At 36.9% G+C, this 18,092-nt stretch overlaps 2 protein-coding genes across 3 annotated transcripts; one reads left to right on the top strand and one right to left on the bottom strand.

Moving 5' to 3' along the window:
• Nucleotides 1-430: 430 nt before the first annotated feature.
• LOC136419649 (uncharacterized) lies at nt 431-17,926 on the bottom strand. 2 transcript variants are annotated; one of them, XM_066406151.1, is made up of 14 exons: nt 17,573-17,926; nt 13,063-13,785; nt 11,534-11,683; nt 10,367-10,617; nt 10,118-10,310; nt 9,383-9,555; nt 8,992-9,142; nt 5,133-5,264; nt 4,962-5,062; nt 2,732-2,915; nt 2,306-2,617; nt 1,587-2,137; nt 850-1,442; nt 431-796 (listed from the first exon to the last, which is right to left on the bottom strand). In XM_066406151.1, exons 2-14 carry the CDS (start codon nt 13,268-13,270, stop codon nt 661-663), a joined length of 3,135 nt encoding a protein of 1,044 aa, XP_066262248.1. In that variant the 5' UTR covers nt 13,271-13,785; nt 17,573-17,926; the 3' UTR covers nt 431-660. The 2 variants fall into 2 exon arrangements, with proteins under 2 accessions (XP_066262248.1, XP_066262247.1); XM_066406150.1 differs by having other exon boundaries at nt 432-796; nt 4,962-5,077; nt 17,573-17,925.
• LOC136419760 (uncharacterized) lies at nt 5,413-6,845 on the top strand. The gene is made up of 2 exons (XM_066406294.1): nt 5,413-6,372; nt 6,424-6,845. The coding sequence occupies exon 1, from the start codon at nt 5,656-5,658 to the stop codon at nt 6,361-6,363; it is 708 nt and encodes a 235-aa protein (XP_066262391.1). The 5' UTR covers nt 5,413-5,655; the 3' UTR covers nt 6,364-6,372; nt 6,424-6,845.
• Nucleotides 17,927-18,092: the final 166 nt, after the last annotated feature.

The following is an 18,092-nucleotide window of genomic DNA, read 5'->3' as shown; positions in this document are numbered from 1 at the left end:
AAGGTAAGTACTAAGACACATTAAGCATATTCATTTTCTTATTTTTGGTAGAGCTTAATTAAGTTTTCCAATGTATAAATCGGTTATCAAACGATATAAATTAGCAAACATCGAAGATTTAAACGTTGGTTATATCAAAAACATCTTGGGCACTGTTTGCCAGTTAGGTACAGGGTCATTGGTTATATTTTCACCACCCACCTAGAGAATTTGGCATACAATCAAAAATGCAATAATATACAGGGTGTTCCATTAAAACAAATATAAGTTTGGCTTGCCACGCATTTCTCGAACATCCTGTATAATGTATATATATATATATATATATATATATATATATATATATATATATATATATATATATATATATATATATATATATATATATATATAGAAATAAACTACATATGATTATCTACAACTTTTGTATTTAACTTTTTCTTCTCAGATTAAAAGGAAAACCTCTAGGTGAGTGGTGAAAATATAACCAATGACCCTGTACATAAAATATATGTATAATTTTTTCGTTTAAATTATTATGGTAACACCTCTGAGGTCACGCAAAGTTCAAAATGTGGTTACTCATAAGTCCTAACGCAATTTAAGGTTTCTTTTATCACAGATAACGGCAGACACTGGTTAAATAGCATATAAGTACACTTATTTGTGGATCAACTGATCGTAGGTGCGATTGTTGGCGTAATTCCTATTCTGTTCCTCGAACGGCAGAGATTCGTAGACGTTTTCCATGTTTTGGCATCGCGCTCTATTTCTGTTAGCTCTCCGTTTTATACACCTGGTAGAATTAATTGTAGTGATTTTCATTTAAAAAATAGCATAAATACTTACAAGACGAAGAAAAAACCAATGGGAACCAATAGAAGCAACAGTGCCAACCAGTACAGATGGCTAAAAGAGCCGGCTTTGTTGTCATGTTCAGGGGGCTTAGGTCCAGCAGGAGTGGTTAGTCTTTCGTAGTAAACTACGTCATGTTCCTCGCCTCGATATTTGTTAGTTATAATAAATATGATGCAGTATTTGGTTTCTGGTTTAATAGTCCTCTTCTCATCTAGCCCGGTCACTGTTATAATCTTCGTTTCATTGGGTTTTACCTTTAAAATCTGCGAAACCCAAGTCACCCCGAAGGGGTTACATACATTATCTGCCAATTTTCGGTTTTTAATAGAATCAGCCAAGACTGGCACGCTCCGGTTGAAGTCCTGCACAGCAACGGTTATGTTATAAGACTCCAATCTTCGATCTACATGTGGTAGTTTGAAGACTATGCCTTTGTCCCCATTTCCTAGCAGTTTCGGGCTTTGATCGATGTGGTCCCCTAGGTCCGCAGTCTTGACTATAGTGGTAGCAAAGTTACTTTTGTATTTGCTGTTCCAGGATTGCAGGTATAGGGTGTATTCGTGGCTGTAGGGAACGTATTTCACCTGTTGGGGATGGTAAAGCATGAGCTGAATAGGTATTGGGTTTGTCGAAGTTGTTGATTTAAAGAGAATTGCAAGAAGGAACAGGAGGTAATTTGTTTTGTGCGCGTGAAATGTGTGAGATCGATTGTGGAAAAAATAACTTACCTGATATGAATATCTAGGAAAATATGTATTATTCACTATCTTGTACACCTCGTGTATGGTTTGGTCTTCTTCCGAGTAAGACGAATTAAAATATGTACTGTTCAAAATGATGTTGAAGGCGCTAATCGTAGCATTGGGATAATATGGATGAACCCAGCTAATATTCAAATGGCAATAATCGGTACTCTCCTGGCAATCCACCACTTGATAGGTAACATTTTCGGGAGGGGCTGGTACTCTTTCAACGCTCTCTCCTCGAATTTCCGTGTCCTTCCCCGAAATATTAGTATTAGCATTTTTAACGCTGACTTTGAACGTGAAGTTCTGGTTGGGCATCAAATAATCCACCTTCACGCACATTTTCTTGGGCCACAGCTCGCACCGTGCGATACTAGAGAAAGCCGATTTGCATTTGGCTCTTGAGAGGACATTACATCTGGTGACTTCAACCTCAACAGGTATGCCTCCGGGATTAGAGGGGAGGTCGTAGCGTAAATAGGCGTTGTTGGGGCCAATGGCGTAGAGCTCCAAGTTGCGAACTGGAGGAGCAGCTGAGAAAAAATTATGGAAAGATGGAAACTTTTACTCGGAAGTCTTTAAATTCACAAGAGTCAGTGAGATGAAAAATTCTCTTACGAAAGATTATTGACTTGTCTTTAAGAAAACTGACTATATTTCACTGGAACTATCTCGTCAATTTATTTCATCTCGTAACTTACCTCCGGGCAATGTGCTGAATTCATACGTTAAATTCTTGGTATGAACTCCTTTAAGAAGATTCCTTCCATTCCTCGCCGTGGTGATAGTTAAATTGTGTTTGGTATAAGCCCGCAGCCCCTCAATGTAATAGGAGTTCTTGTCTTGCAATTCCAGAACTTTCTGAAAACCTAGCTGCTCATTGAACACTATTACATTGTAAACAAGCCTTCCGAATTGAGCATTACAAGCCGGCTTAGCCCAGGAGATGTTCACAGCTCTCTCCAAGGACTGAATGTGCATTTGGATGGGGAGTTCCTCTAGAGTAGGTTCATCTGCAATTTGAGAGTAGTTATTTGATCATTCGATACAGATACTTTGGTGAATTTACTCAATCTTTTCAATAAGTAGTTTTCACAATTTTCCCTTCAAAGGAAACTTTTTTGTACCTGTTTCCAAGGTGTAGATAGTAATAACTTTATCCTTTTCATGCAGGACTGACGATATGGTAATGTTGTACAGAGTGTTGGGAACCAACTGGGTAATGGTGATTTCGTTGTGTTTTGTGATCAAGAATCCTCCCGATTTCAGTCTAGGGGACGTGCCTATATCACTGGCACAAAGATCATTACCCTGAAAAAATTATTAAATTAAATCTACACCACTAATTAAACATTACACTACATTGGTTAAGAATGGTGGCATAGGGAGGCTATTGATGTCCTAAGAGTTAGTAAGAGCACAATTTAAAAGGGGGTACTAATCTCGAAAAGTCGCCACAAGCTCAAAAGGATCGTCTGCATCAATAAATTTTGGTGTGTATAATCCTCAAAATGTGGTGCAAACATAGAATACAATTTGTCATTAGATTGATAAACAAACAGTGGCATAGGAGCCCTGCATTTCATGAAGTTGATTTCGTGAAATGATGGCAATTATGAAAAATTTTAACATTCAAAATGACCAATCTGCATCATGAATTTCAGTGTCAATAATTGTTAAAATATCGTGTTTGAACAGTAAAATTTGCAATGAGATTGGCTAAGGAAGCAATAGCTTATGTGCTGTCCCTATAGAATTATTCTTAAAAGACACTTCAAAATTAACCAATTTTGGGATGTACAGAGCATTTCAAATTCGACCTTCACCATTGGGATCTAGGAAACTAGAGAAGATACGAAGAATTTTAATGGAGGATAAAATTACGTAATTTAGCGCTTGGCCAAATATCGTTTTAAAAATTTGAATTTTTCAAGTATTTCTGAAAATAACCGAAAAAAACGAAAAATTGGAGATTTCGTTTTTATTTATTTTTTTGCGTTATTTGACAAGGAAGCCCAAAACCACATATACATTTTCATTAACATTTTTTCTCAGCTATACGATGATATTTTGAGATTTGCTATCCGACGTTTTGTCTTTCGGCTACCATCATCAACTTTATTTTTTCCCGTGGGTGCCGCATTGAATTTTCGATAGAAAAATAGTTTTTTTACATAATTTAGCCTCCATTTAAACTTCTTCGTATCTTCTCTAGTTTCCGAGGTCCCGATGGTGAGGTTTAAAATTGATATGCCCCATATAATCCTCAACAATATATAAAACATACATAACATTGGCGTAGAGGAGCCTCTTGTAATTGCACATTCAAAACAACTTATTGGATAAGAACTAGTGACATAAAGGAACCCCATGTGAAGACATATTTAACAGATATCTTAGAAAAAGGAATTTTAGAAAATTGCAGCAATTAAAATAGACTTTCTGCAGCAATGAATTTTGGTGTGACTAATTTCATGACAAGGACGAATACATACTAAAGTTTACGTCATAATTGAAAATGAAACAGTGGCGTAGGGGAACCTTGTTTTCCACTACATTTTATATTGGAGATCGACACATATGAAGTGCATGTAGCTTCCGACCAGAACACCAAAAAGTACCAAAATACTGCCAAATTCATTGATATTTCTAGAACTGGCATCACTGTGACGTTGTAAACATATTAAATGACGTCAAAATGACGTGTACTTGATTACGGCGCGGTCGCAAGATTGTTTCGGGGAGGTAATTTTAAGGTCTCTCCTTCCTAAGGAATTTTCATGCTCCTGTGTTAAGTCGAATAGAACTTTCTTGTGGAATAGCGTGAAATTACAATGTTGAAGCAATTTTATTGTAGTAAATTGGCGACAAACATAAGCCATTTTGACGTTATTCCTGGGTACCGTTTTTGCTGATACTTTAAATTGGTCAAATATCGTGAGATTTATAAAAGATTTCTTCTGCCCGTCATTGATTTAGAAGTTTCAAGGGAGAGAACTAAATCACTGATTGTTTCTCAAATAAAACCGATAATACAGCTTCAATATGATTGGACACCAAGGAAACGCGCCACCTATGGAGTTCGTTACTGTGTTCCCCTTCTAAATAAGCAGCCCGAAAAAGGTCAGTCAAGGGAAAATAACATTTTTACAAGAAGCGCTAGTAAAAACCAATTAAAGGTGAATAATTGTAGGATTTTTGTATGTAGGTATAATATGTCCCATTCTCATTTTACAGAGATTTTTTCCGAAATTTGAAACAGTTTTTCGTCAGTTGATTTCGACAGAGGAAACAGGGATTCCGCAGCTTGAAATTCGGAGCACAAATGCTGCTAAACCGAGCCAATACAGAACTCACCTGATAAAAAACGAAATACGTCAAATAATGGTCCAAATCCTCGTCAACCCACTTCAACGTGATGCTCGTCTCATTCGCAGTTTTCTCCTTCAAGGGGAGGTCTGAAAAGAGGTGGTCTACCATTATGCATAAAACAATCCTGCACACTGAAAAGCATTAACCAGCCGGTACCTTCGATTTTGTCGTACTGGAAGGACTGCGGCCGGAAACTCGGTTTTCTGATCAATTGGCAGGAAATTTGATCGACGCTACTGTCGTCCTCTTCAAAGGTTTGGTTGAGCTGCAAGTAGGTCACTTTTACTTCTGCAAAAATATAAAAATAAAATGAAAAAAAAATCAGGAAATAATTATTAGAATTTATAGCGAAAACCAAAAAAACTTTTGCCTCTTTGGATAGTTAATAACGTTCCGCCACTGGGGGATTTTTTCTATAGGCCCTTAAGGAACAAAAGCCAAATATTTGCCCAAAACCCCCATTCTCACCACCCTAGCGTTGTCATGGCAACACCAATAGAAAACCTTAAAGATGCGATCAATACACTTTTCGATTGAAGCCTTCAGGTGGCGCTTTTGCCCTTTTAAAAGCACTCTATACCCATCTGCCCACACAGTTTTATTTATACACTCAAAGCAGCATTTCAGTTTTCCGGGAAAACGTATTTATTTACTTACGATTTTCTAAGGTGTTAACAATATGACTAAGCTAAACTTGAAACATCTCGCCTCCAGCGCTAAAGCCGAGAGCCTTTCCGAAGAAAATAAGAATCTATTAACTAGAGTCCAGCAGCTAGAGCTGAGCTTGCAGAGCGGCCTCGCAGAACTCAAAAGTGAACTATTGGGCAATGAAGAAACCGCCACACCTCCCGCCAACTTGGAGGACTGCGTTAGAAGAATTACCTCTTTCGAACACCGAGCCCTCAAGGAGATTTCTGAAGTGCGAACTGAGATACTCAACACTGACAACAAGCTCTCAGATCTTAAGCAGGAGTTGTTGCTCAACAACCTAGTGGTCCACGGTATGAAGGAGAACCGAGACACGCTCTATCGGGCTCAGAATGAGTTCTGTGACATGGTCAAGAGAAATATGGGCATCCACATAACCCCAGGTGATATAGATTTCTGTTATCGCATGGGGCCTCCTCAGGAGAATCGCAGCAGACCTCTGGTGGTGGCATTTGTTAATCGGTGGATCAGAAATGATGTCTTCAACTCCAAGAGGTTGCTCAAGGGGACGGGGATGCTCGTGTTTGAGAATCTCATTTATGAGAGATTGGTGCTCTTCAGGAAGGTGAGGGCCTTGGTGGGAGTGAAGAACTGCTGGACGAGGAGAGGGAAGATTTTTGTGGCCCTGGATGGAGAGAAGAAGCAGATTACGGACATCAATCAGCTCGAAAGCGAGTGATTTATTTTTGTATGTAATTTTGCTAATTTTTATTATATATACTTATGTATGTTTCTTCAGGAGGTTATTGACGGATTGCTGCAGGACGGAGAAGCGATCCGGAAACAGCAGGAAAGCGGGTGTAGATTAGCAGGTTGGTGAATCAATTATTTAATTGTGCTTTTTGTAAGGTGCAATGAGTTTGTATTCATATTATAAACGTTTTTCTTCAGAGGAGCAGGGGTAATTATTTGATTAGGAGGGAATGGCTTTTGTGATAGAGAAAAAGCAAGTGTGGTGTATGCATGTTAGGAAGAATGACTTATTTTTGTATGTGTGTATTGTATATATCTTTTGTCCATATGTAGATATTTGTAAATAAAATTGCAATTATTTTTAAGCACTTACACTAAATGTATTTTTCTACCACTTTCCGTGTAATTCTCTAGATGTTAAGTATTTTAACAGTCAGATGCTCTTTAAAATGTGTATGTTCAAATATGTTACTAGTAATAATAAAGTAAATGTCCTATTTTGCAGTAATGCATTTTTCTAACTGCAAGAGTCAATATGTAAGTGCAGGAAAGTTTCCAATATCAAAGCTCTCAGCATTAGATTTAAAGACTGCTACAAATCAGAAATGAAATTAAAAATGTTCATATGTGATAAATCACGCAAGGAGGTACAGGAATATCCAAATATAACTTTTTTGGACGACGAGGCACACTGGGACTGAGAGAACTACTTTTAGACGACGTATTTGAATGCTTTATCGCAAATCAGAATAAATACGTACCTGCTTACTTCATACCAAGGCCGTCCTGAGCGAAATTTTTAATAACCGCCGTCCAACCTATCTCTCAATAGGACTGTATAATACATGCATTGAGACATATTACAAGGCAAAACTTGTTTTAAGCAGAGTTGATTCAAATTAAACTCAAATTCAAGCAGGTTAAAATTCAGGTACTTCCTGAGTGACCTTCCATCCATCCAAACAAACCTTCCATCATCATTTTCAAAATCTAGAGATTAAAAGGTGTAGATTCAATGGACAATGACCTCCCATGGCTTTTAAGCTTCCCCATATCTTAATGCAGTTGCAAGAATATTTATAATCGCCACTTTACACCAGAAAATGTCTTCAGTAGAGTCAAGTTACATAGATCATATGGAAGGGAATAGGAACCCAAAATGTGTGGCCAAATCATAATGACACCTTACAATAAAAACTGAATATAAACGAAGCCTATGTATTAAGGCAATAAATAGCTGATATTTGAGAAGGGATAAAGCAAGAAGACGGAAAAGATTTAATGGAACTTTCTCTTTTTTATGAGATCAAGAAGTCTCCTGGGGCCTTAGAGGACTTACACTAGGGGTGCATAATAACAATGACTCACAGATGTCATCGATTTTTTCTAGGAGGGCTGTTAGTCGTAGAAAGCGATTAAAATTAATGTGATACTGGCAGATGTCCCAGATGGCAGATGGGGGAAGTGCAAAGGTCTTACTAGGAGGAACCCTAAAAATATCAACGTGATGTTAAGTTTAAAGAAAACAAAGATCTGACCAGTGTCCAGGATCCATAATTAACCGTCCCTATATAGGGTGTAACATATTATCATGGAGATATTTCAGGGGATGATAAAACTGCAAAATAATAAAAAAATTCTAATAGACCCATGGTCAAAAATGCACCATTTTCGATATACAGGACATTTTTTAAAATTTTTAACAGTTTTTATAATTTTGTTTTTGCTTACATTTATTTTTTATTTTAAGAGATTTGATTAAATATTTCACAAAAGACATAAGTGAAAAAAACGCGAAATATGAGAAAAAATGTAAAACTTTGCCACTCTATATATCGAAAATGGTGTGTTTTTGACCATGAGTCTATTAGCACTTTCTAATTGCTTTGTAGAATACTATCGCCCCCTAAAATATCTCCATGATGATATGTTACACCCTGTACATCAAGAATTTCGATTAAGACGAATTTTGTAGCCATGTGTACCATATGGGGGCCATCTGCGTTGTTTTATGGTTACCTGCTTTTCATCCCATCTTATCTCTTATATGTATTATTCTGTGCAAAGACGTCTGGCGCCATAGACCACTGGAGCCCATTCCGACTCAGTGAAAAGAAACAAGAAAAAACCGCCCTTAACCATTGAAATCACATCATTCTTCCTCACAATTTTCTGTGAACAGTTATATTGTAAGTTTGATCGTTGTATATTAGTTCTTTAGTGCAATAAAACAATTTTTAACACCAATTGCATAATAAAGAAACTTAATTCACGTTGTTACGTGCCAATTAACGCTTTGATCTTTAGGAAGACCTTAGAATTTAATTTCTAAAATTCCAAAAAATAAAAAATAACGGTCCCAAAATCAAAAAACAGTTATATAAAAGAATATGAATGTCCAACACTTCTTTACCTGGAAATTTTAAAATCGTTTTAAAACTTTTTTAAAGTTAACAACCCCCCGAAAAAAAGGAAATTATTGTTTTTTCAGTACCTAGCGAAGATTCCTCCCTAAGATTAATTCCAATCAAAAATCACTAAAGATTACATACTTAAAGTGACAAAAATTGCAAAAAAGCAGAAGCTCCGAAGGTTCAGTTTAATGTAAACTCACCGTTTTCGTTACAAACTCTAACGCTGTCATACGCCCAAAATCCCTTATCGGTCCCTTTTGGCTTGTTCAGGAACTCGGTTTTGACAAAAAGATTGAATTTGGACAGTTTTATATTTTCCTGTTTCAATTTTATTTCTATCCACTTATCATTCTGGAATCAAAACAAAATATATAGTTTTTTCTCTTTTTTAAAGTTAATAATAAAGAATTCATCACTTAAAAAAAATTATAGAGCTGCATGAAACCAAAACTTAAAAAAAAAATTTCTCATTTAAAATATCATAAAAGTACAATTTTCCCATAGTTTAAAGTGTTTCTTCATTGCACGATTTTCGAGATTTTCCACTGTAATAACGCACAAAAATAAGGGAAAAAAACAAGGGCAACTTACCGTGGATCCCACGTACTTCAGTTCCTGCTGGGTCGTACCATTCATATAGAAGAACGTCATTTGGCAATAGCTACAAGTGGCCACAAACATGGAAATACACAAATCCTTGTAAGTGGTTTGTATTTGTGGTCCCATTCGCGAAATCTGTGCTGTATCGGTGTACATAAAAAAGTCTGAAAAAAAATATGACTAAATACCTATCAGTCGAGTCCTGAAGCTGAAATATCACTTAACCGTTAAAAAAATATAAACAAACACATAATAAAAAAAAAAACAAAAAATGAAAAGTTGTATGATTATCATCAGATTTTAATCAATTTTCAGTAGATTTTCGCAGATTTGGAATTCCTTGAAACTCTCAAAACATTTTTGGAAATTTTTGATAAGTGTGGAAACTCATTGTTTTTCAAAGTAGTTTGAGTGTTTCATTTAATTGTCAAGAACACATTCTACAGTTGTTGAAAGGAGCCCTCTAATAAAAGTGGTTCAAAGTGGACGTAAAAAAAAGAAGCTTTACTTACTGCCCTAGTGTGAAGAAAATTATGATCAGAGTGATACATTGTGGTATATCTCATTTGAGTTTTACGACATTTTTCCCCAGAAAAAGTTGCTATTTTTGCGAGTAAAATATTCCTAGATCTTTGCGATTTTCAAAAGAGATTTTTTATATTATCGCAAAATTAACAAAAAAAACTGTTTAGATTTTCGTCTTGATTTATATTCAAAACTACTCACTCTCTGCAATTTTCCAGAAGCTCAGCTCTTGGCTGCGCATCAACACGTAAGAAGGTTTAAGAGGCTCAGTGTCGGTATGATTGATCAAAGTTCGATCAGAGTTACTTTTATCCATCAAAGTAACACTTCCAGTATCACTTACTGAAATTTCAAAGCTTCGCCATTCATCGAAAGAAATCACATTCGAAGCCACCTGCAGGTTCATACAAAACTAGTAAGCTTAATTCCTAATCGTTAATGGGAACTTACTTGAGAATATTCCAATTGAGATTCTTTGTAATTAATTTGGGGGGTCAACATGGCAATCTTGGTGAAGTAAATTTCCTGCTTATCGATGTGGAAGTAGTAGCAGGGATAATTGGCAGGGTTCCATCCGGTGCAAAGGAAAAGTTCAACATGTCCAAGAGCTCTAATGGAGAATCCTACTTTGGTGGAACTTTCCAAGTAGAATCTATTTTGGAAGTCGGTAGTGGCATTGGAGATCAGGACAGTGGGGAAGTCTGCAAATTTTAGGTAAAAATTGTCAAAGATAATATCAAGGGAAATAGGGTTGGCTGTTGGTGGTTACGTTTGTCGAGTCGAAAGGGTAAGAGGAAAATGCTTGTAAATTACAGAAATCACATTTTGTTGCGATTTATTTTCCTACTTTTTCTGCTTATGCTAATTCAAATTTGACTAAAAAATTCATCTTCAAAAGAAGGAAAAACAGGAAATTTGAAACTATAAAAATGGAGTTATCAAAATTCCCCAACAAATCCCTGAGAATTATTGTTAAGTTTTTATTCCTCGTAAACTTCCAAGTTTTTTTTTTTATTTTTAGGAGTTTATGCCTCGTTTCTTAAATATAGAGGTTCTTGGACATGTTTTTAATTTTAACGAAATTTTACGCGTTTTTACGGATTTGTAATGCTCTATTCGTGCTAATTTCATCCTTCAAATTTTATTTCAAAACTTTTCTATTAAATGAAAAAACGTGCGAGAATCCCATAGTTAGAATATATCTAATTAGAAATTATCAAAATTCTTTGATAAATCCCCATAAATAAGACATTTTAATAGGTTTCATAAGAACGATTAGAGTTTATTTTCTTTGTAAATTTCGAGTTCTAAAGAAGTTCCGCTATTTCTAGCGACTTTTGCTCCTGTTTTGGGGATTTTCAGGGAAAAGGCAGAATCTTCATCGAATTTTTTTCACCCGCAAAGAAAAATAGCTAAAAACTGTACGAAATATAATCTGAAAATTCATTTTGAATCAATCAAAATAGAGCGTTACATGTTCGGTGTCTTTCGCTTTTGACATGTCCTACTGCATGTGAGGTTCCAAATGACAACATCGTTACCAGAATCGAAAACTATCTGTTTGACTGCGACCAAATGAGAGTTAATGACGTTAAAGTAGAAATTGTAACTTCATACCTTCCCATCTGTTGTCGTCGATGAATTCCCTTGTCCTTGATGATGTTTCATCAATTTGCCAATCCCGGCCTGCCCATTTAACGTTGCACTTGTCATTTTTGGAGAACTTGCAGTTGTAGTCGTTGTCGATGGATGGAATATACTTTACAGCTGAAAATAACTCGAATTTAACACGGCTGTGCCATTACACTATCGACTAGAACAAAACTGATACATACATAAAACTAAATTTATCTATTCATATGAACGGTGGAGAGAATGAGGAAATCATATAGACTTCTCTGATGGCTTAGATTTATCGCAAAATTGAGAATCGACTCATTTTAAATAACTGTTCATCCCTATTTAAATCTGAATGAATAACGCAAAAAAGGTGCAGTTATTTGCAGTGCAATGATGAAAGCAGCCATCCAAAGGGGTAAAAGCATCAATCTACAGCAGTTTTTTGAATAGTTGCTAATTAAACGAGATTTCGTGCTGTAACATTAGAACCATATTTCTTAATTGAAATTATTTAAATTTGCTGCTATGCAAGTAAGAAATCATGTTAAACGTGAATATTTCACTGCTTATTAGGTGTGGTTGTATATTCTATACATATTAACTATTATTATTTGGAGTTCGGCTGTGATAAAATATTTTCCGAAATTTTCTTGTGAGTTCTATTAGTTTAGCCCCCCCCCCCTTGCGATGTATATCAGATCAGACTGTCTCGGGTCTCAAAGCTGAAACAAGCAGTGAAGATGGCTGTGAAAAGCATATAAAACTTGAGGCTCAGGAGCTTCCGAGCATAGCTTTCCGGGCACTTTAGAATCCTCATCAGAAAACCCAGTAAAATCTGAATTCAAACAATTTCACCTCTTATACGCTTCAGTTGATCAGTTTATTTTGGATTTCTACTTTGTTTCCGTAGGTTCTGAAGATTATGATAGACTTCTCACCAAAACGTTAATAAGAATGTTAGTTCGAGCCCTTAGTGAAGGGCGAATTCCCAGGTAGTTTTAATAGAGAGCGGTGTGCAACTCCACCGCTCCAGCAACCTCTATCGATGCAAGATTCACAACATGCAAATTAATGTGAATTCTTATGAACTGTCGTAATTCCCGAATCATTCAACTAAAGAAACTTCTCGGAATTCGCTCCAGCTGCATCGCTTTCACGTTATCTTGTTATTTCACATGTGGAACCTTATTTTCAAGCATCCACTATTAGTGAATCGAGAAACAATGATTTACACAGCCCGTTTATAAATCATTCGAAAGCTGGGGGCATAAACACGTCACCGACCTGCTGAGTAGGTACTTATAAAGCTAGCAGTAGGCCTATGGCAATGGTGCTACTTTCTCTCCTTTAGAACCCTCGACTAACAAGCTATTGTTGATTAAAGAGTTAAGCAAGCATGCGTCCTTGAACCCATCACCGTGTTTACCATAATCATTATTATTTCATCCGTGAATTAAAATCGAAACGACTCTATACGCATATGGACTGATGATGATGACTCACGCGTGAACGGTTGGATTACTTACTGGCATTCGGTGGAGCATTTCCAGCCGCGGTCACTGGATATACCCATCCCAAAGCCTGGTACCTTTCCAGGCCTTCAGCGATGCAGCTGGGCTGCAAGTGGGTGCCATCTATCCTCAGGATGTAGGTCACGTTAACGCAATGGACGACCAGCAAGAGATGGACAAAGGCCCCGATCCGCACGATCAAAGACCCGCACATTTTGTCCATTAATCGAATCGAAGGCACACTGAATTAACTGATGCTTATTGGCATGATGGTGGACCACATTACGCGGTTATAAATACACTGTGTGGATTTGGCTTTCAGCAATGGTGTGCGATAAAAGGTGACGGGATTAAGATTTTCTTATCAGCTTATTGACATTGTGTAGTCAAACGTGCGCCTTCCGAGCTAGAATGCTTGCGCCACAGTTTTTAGCCGAAATAACGCGTTATGTGATCATGCAGGAGAGAATTTGTGCATTTGTCGCACTAGAATTGTTAAACTGCACGCACGCTGAACTGCCCCAATGGCTCTCTCACAGGAATCCCCAATCGTTTTAAAATGGACGACTCACCCGTCCAGCAGTTTACCACCAAAACAATAAAAATCAATTAAAAATAGAAATGGCCAATCCTTGCGACCAATTGCTGAAAGGTTTTAATGTAAACAGATGATCGCATCTATTATTTATAGACTGTCAGTGCCTCTGCCTCTAGTTGCTTTTAGATGGCTGATGGAACCTGAAACAGAAACGTGCAACATTAACAACGATAAACAAATGTCCACAGACTACTGGCAGTTAAGTTTATGAAGTCGAGCAGGGTCACATTGCCAGACGAAAGTTTATGTACAGCCTCAATGTAAGCAGATGGATGTGTGGTAGGTATTTGGGATTATTTGGAGACCGGAGATGTTTAGATAATATTCATTAATGGACGCAATAAATTTAATGCGAAACCTTAATATTCTCATTCCCACAGTATGTCTAAATATCCAGATTTCTCTCATTTTCAGTACACATATAGCTGGACGGTTCATTGTTGTGCCCGGAGGCTCAGCTATGCCCACCCCGAGACCCACCACTGTCTGTAAAATAAAGTCCTGTGTATTTGAAAATCTTGCATTTGAAATCAATCAGTCAAAAAATATACGAGACGCGAAACATGAAAAACCGTTGAACCTTATGATACGCCACTGGCTTCTAGTGTAATGTACTCTTATGTCACGCCTATGTCCATCACCAGTTTCTGCAAAAATACCCAGCACGGCCAGGTTTTAGTACCCATTATTCTCAAAAACGCGTTGCTGGGTATAATAAAACTTCAGCCCCTTTTCTTTGCAAGAACTGAAGTTTAAGTGCAACCACGTTTCGTTAAATCAGCACAACTGCAACACTGCAGTGAAAGATCAATCTCGCTATTCATCTAATTGTCACGCTTTGAAGAGATAATAAATTAGCCGATGACTTCTTCTTGGACATAATACGCCTATGCGTGTTATTCCTCAGTTTTAGTACTTAGGTACTTTTGCAGCTCTCTCTCTCTCTCTCTCTCTCTCTCTCTCTTGGTGGAATTATCGCGTTGACCGGTACTTTGTTGTCCGAGTTTTTCACTTCTGTTAATCTGATTGAAGTTCATTATTTAACACTCAAATAGATTACTTCGTAACTAGTTCCTGAGTTGGCTCTCCCAAGCTCTATTACACCATAGAGTCAGTTTACTGAGAGCTGCAGAAGTTCTCCGTAATATGAACTTTTTGCATTTAAGCAATCTAGATGCTGGAGTTTGCATTTTAAACTCAATTCAGTCAAGAACAAAAAAAATTCAAAAAAAGGAGTAATTTTGGAAAGTTATCGAGTTTCTTAGCATCATTACACGCTAATGGCTTATTAGACCCTATGAAGATTATTTGAAATTTCCAAAACATGCATTTACGCCCCATAAAAACTGGGGTTTTAGAGAACAATTTTTGAGTAAGGACCAGCACACAATGAGAAAATCGATGTCAATCAATCGAGTTTGAGAAAATGGTGCGAAATCCCTCTTTGTACGTCTGGGCGTAAAGTTCAATTTTACGATCCCGTTTGCGGACATGAACCGTCACTTTTACGCTTTATCACGTGAAAATCACAAAAACGTTAGCTAAACTTTTGCAAATAATTCATTCCTTTTCATCTATAGACTAAATAATTTCAAACCACCCGCACCCACAGGTGCCAGCTCAAGTTTCTGTCTCAACGCCTCTGATAAGAAAATCGTAAACTCGCTGCGGATGCAGATCTTCGATTACTGCCTCGAGAATCGAGGCCTAGTGTTTGTCCACTGTCTTAAGAAAATGTTCTTGGTGTGGAAAGAATAAACTTTAGATTGTATTGCCATTTTTGTTCGCAATGAAATTCGATTTTTGTTAAAATAAAGTTAAAAAAAAATTGAAATAAAGTACCGGTTGCAAAAACTCTAAATTAAAATTGCAGTCAGCGAAGCGGAAAGCCTCGAACGCAAAAACAGTCACAGCTTTCGAAAATTGAGTAAGTACGTGAGGAAAAGTAAGTAAATTCGAGTATCTGCGTGCTGAAATGCTTATACCAGTTTCCTGGCTCTTTCTGTTTGCTCGAGTATTCCAAAATTTATTCAGTTAAATCCGATAAAATGTATATTTTACTACCCCAAAAACTTCCTCTTATGCCACACATAACGTACCCTTATGTTACGCCTATGTACGTCGCCATTTTTTGGCAATATACCCGGCATGGCCAGATTTCAGTATCCATTATTCTCAAAACCTGCGACCCTGTATAATAAAGCTTTCACTCCTTTTCTTTGTAAGAACTACAATTTAAGGGACAACCCCGTTTTGCTAAATCGGTATACTTGCTACACACCAATAAAAGATCAATCTCGCTATTCATCTAAGTGTCACGCTTTAAAGAGATAATAAATTAGCCGATGACTGCCTCTTAGCCATAGAACGCCTATGTGTGTTAGCCCTTAGTTCTAGTACTTCGTTGACCGGGTTCTTCATTGTTGTAAATTTGTTTGAGGGGCATTATTTATAACAGTGAAATAAATTGCTTTGTACGTTGTTCTTGAGCTCGCTGCCCCAAGGTCCATTACGCAGAAAATCATGGACTTTTTCCAAGGCAATGTCGATGGTCAGAATCACCACTAATTCAGCCATTTTTAACATAAAATTTTTTTCGTAAAACTAGCACTGCATGAAGACCGGTTTGGACACGAGCTGTTGAAGTGAGTTTTAAGTCAAGATAAACTCTCGAAGAGCTCTTACAAAAGAACTCTCCAAGGAACTAAAAACTTCCGAAGGACTGCTTCTTAAATTGGTTTTTACATCAGATTTAATGGAGACTTCGCTTTCACTGCCCATTTTTTATTTTTCTCACCAACCTTTTGTCTCTAAAATTTTCAGGAATAAACTTTTATCCCTTTCAATTTCCCGCCAAAAAAAAAGCAAATTTATTTAAGTATATTCTTTTCACAAACACACATTTTACCAAATCAAACATGCGGATTATCACAGATCTCTTATTGAGTTCATCGGACTACGTTTCCCGTGCTTTTAATTCAGCTTTTGACGCGATTCGTTTGAAATTCTGGATTTATTTCCATGGGACACCCAGTATAATTATTGAATAATATGAACTCACCAGTTAAAGTGAACAAGTTCTGTAATACACTTCGCTATAAGTATTTTTGTCAGTTTTTGAGTAATGCGAGTCTGTACGGATCCAAAATTTCTATATTTTGAAAATTTATTGTCGCTGTGGCTGAGACCCTAAAACTCTATTTTTTCATATAACCACGTATATCACAGGTTATATCATATATGTGTACATACTTATTCCCACAGCTATCTTCATGAATTTTCAAGTAATTTTAACTTTTGGATGGAATTAGAAATTTCGGAAAATCATTCCCCCTATATTTGAGGGGCTAAAACTCTTCTTTTTGAACAGAACATCCTGCACATTATGCGATTCTTTAATTTGCGACTCATTAGGATTAATTTTCCTATAGGCGACCCTATACCCATCCCTCTTGGTTTTTAAAATACCAGGATTAAGACCAGGAGGAGGTTTTCCACGATTTCCAAAAGGGAGTTTTTGATATGATTATCTTTATTTTTCTACATTTTTTTTTTCATGAAACCCACATAACGTTATTGTCAATACACCGTCATTAGACAGAAATATCTATATTAAAGGTGAACATGATCGATGATCGACCCCAGTTTGGGTAAATCTTGCAGCACATGTCATACATTGCTTCCTCCCTCGTATAAGGTACCACGACCCACACACACCATACAAGTGCGCCTATTACAACATCGAACCTTAACAGACGATTACTTTACTGCAATGCACCATCGCGCATGTTGGTATTAAATATTAAATAACAAACAAATCTAGGTTAACTCTCTTTGTCTTTGTCGGTATCCTTCCATGCCCAATACCACGCTCCTTCTCTAATAATCGCCTGCACATACATGTGAGAAAAATAAATAGTTACTTACCATGAGCGGTATTAGGAATTGAAAACTTGGTGATAACCCAGTTTCGGTCACTCATATGCACGGAACCACGAGTACCCAGGATGGTGAAGGTACATCGCCGAAAAAAGGAGTGGTGCAGGTCGAATTAACAGACTCCCATCATGGCACATAAGAGTTATACAAAATAAACAAAACTGGTCGTCAGACGACGAAACCACGCCATAAAAACGCCGTAGGAAGTAGTGGTAGTGATGGTAGATGGTAATGTAATACCTAATTATGCACGCAGGCGAAGAACAATAAATTTTGTCGCGTGTGCAAGTACTGAATAAAATGGCTGTTAGATGGTTTCATTTGGGGTAGGGCTGGATTAATGGGGTTTAATGTTATCATGGGCAGGAAATAGTCATGTATTAACTTACGTATATCAGAAATAATGAGATTATCCATTACTGCTTAGAAATTAAGTGTAAATTTACCATGCCGATCAGAATGTCTATTCTCGAAGAGGTATAGAAGTTAATGAAGCAAATGAGGAATT

Source organism: Euwallacea similis, chromosome 3 (genome assembly GCF_039881205.1).
Source record: "Euwallacea similis isolate ESF13 chromosome 3, ESF131.1, whole genome shotgun sequence".
In the NCBI taxonomy this organism is placed as follows: Eukaryota; Metazoa; Arthropoda; class Insecta; order Coleoptera; family Curculionidae; genus Euwallacea; species Euwallacea similis.
Note: the sequence above shows the minus strand (reverse complement) of the source record. Positions and strands in the feature narration are given on the sequence as shown.

What these genes read in the sequence shown, in the direction of transcription:
- LOC136419649 (XM_066406150.1), bottom strand. Translation starts at nt 13,270, where the DNA reads ATGGACAAAATGTGCGGGTCTTTGATCGTGCGGATCGGGGCCTTTGTC. An exon ending in CTTCTGGAAAATTGCAGAGA is followed by an intron (nt 9,556 to 10,117) that starts GTGAGTAGTTTT and finishes ATTTTTTTTCAG; the next exon opens with ACTTTTTTATGTACACCGAT. An exon ending in TGAAGTACGTGGGATCCACG is followed by an intron (nt 9,143 to 9,382) that starts GTAAGTTGCCCT and finishes TTTTGATTCCAG; the next exon opens with AATGATAAGTGGATAGAAAT.
- LOC136419760 (XM_066406294.1), top strand. Translation starts at nt 5,656, where the DNA reads ATGACTAAGCTAAACTTGAAACATCTCGCCTCCAGCGCTAAAGCCGAG.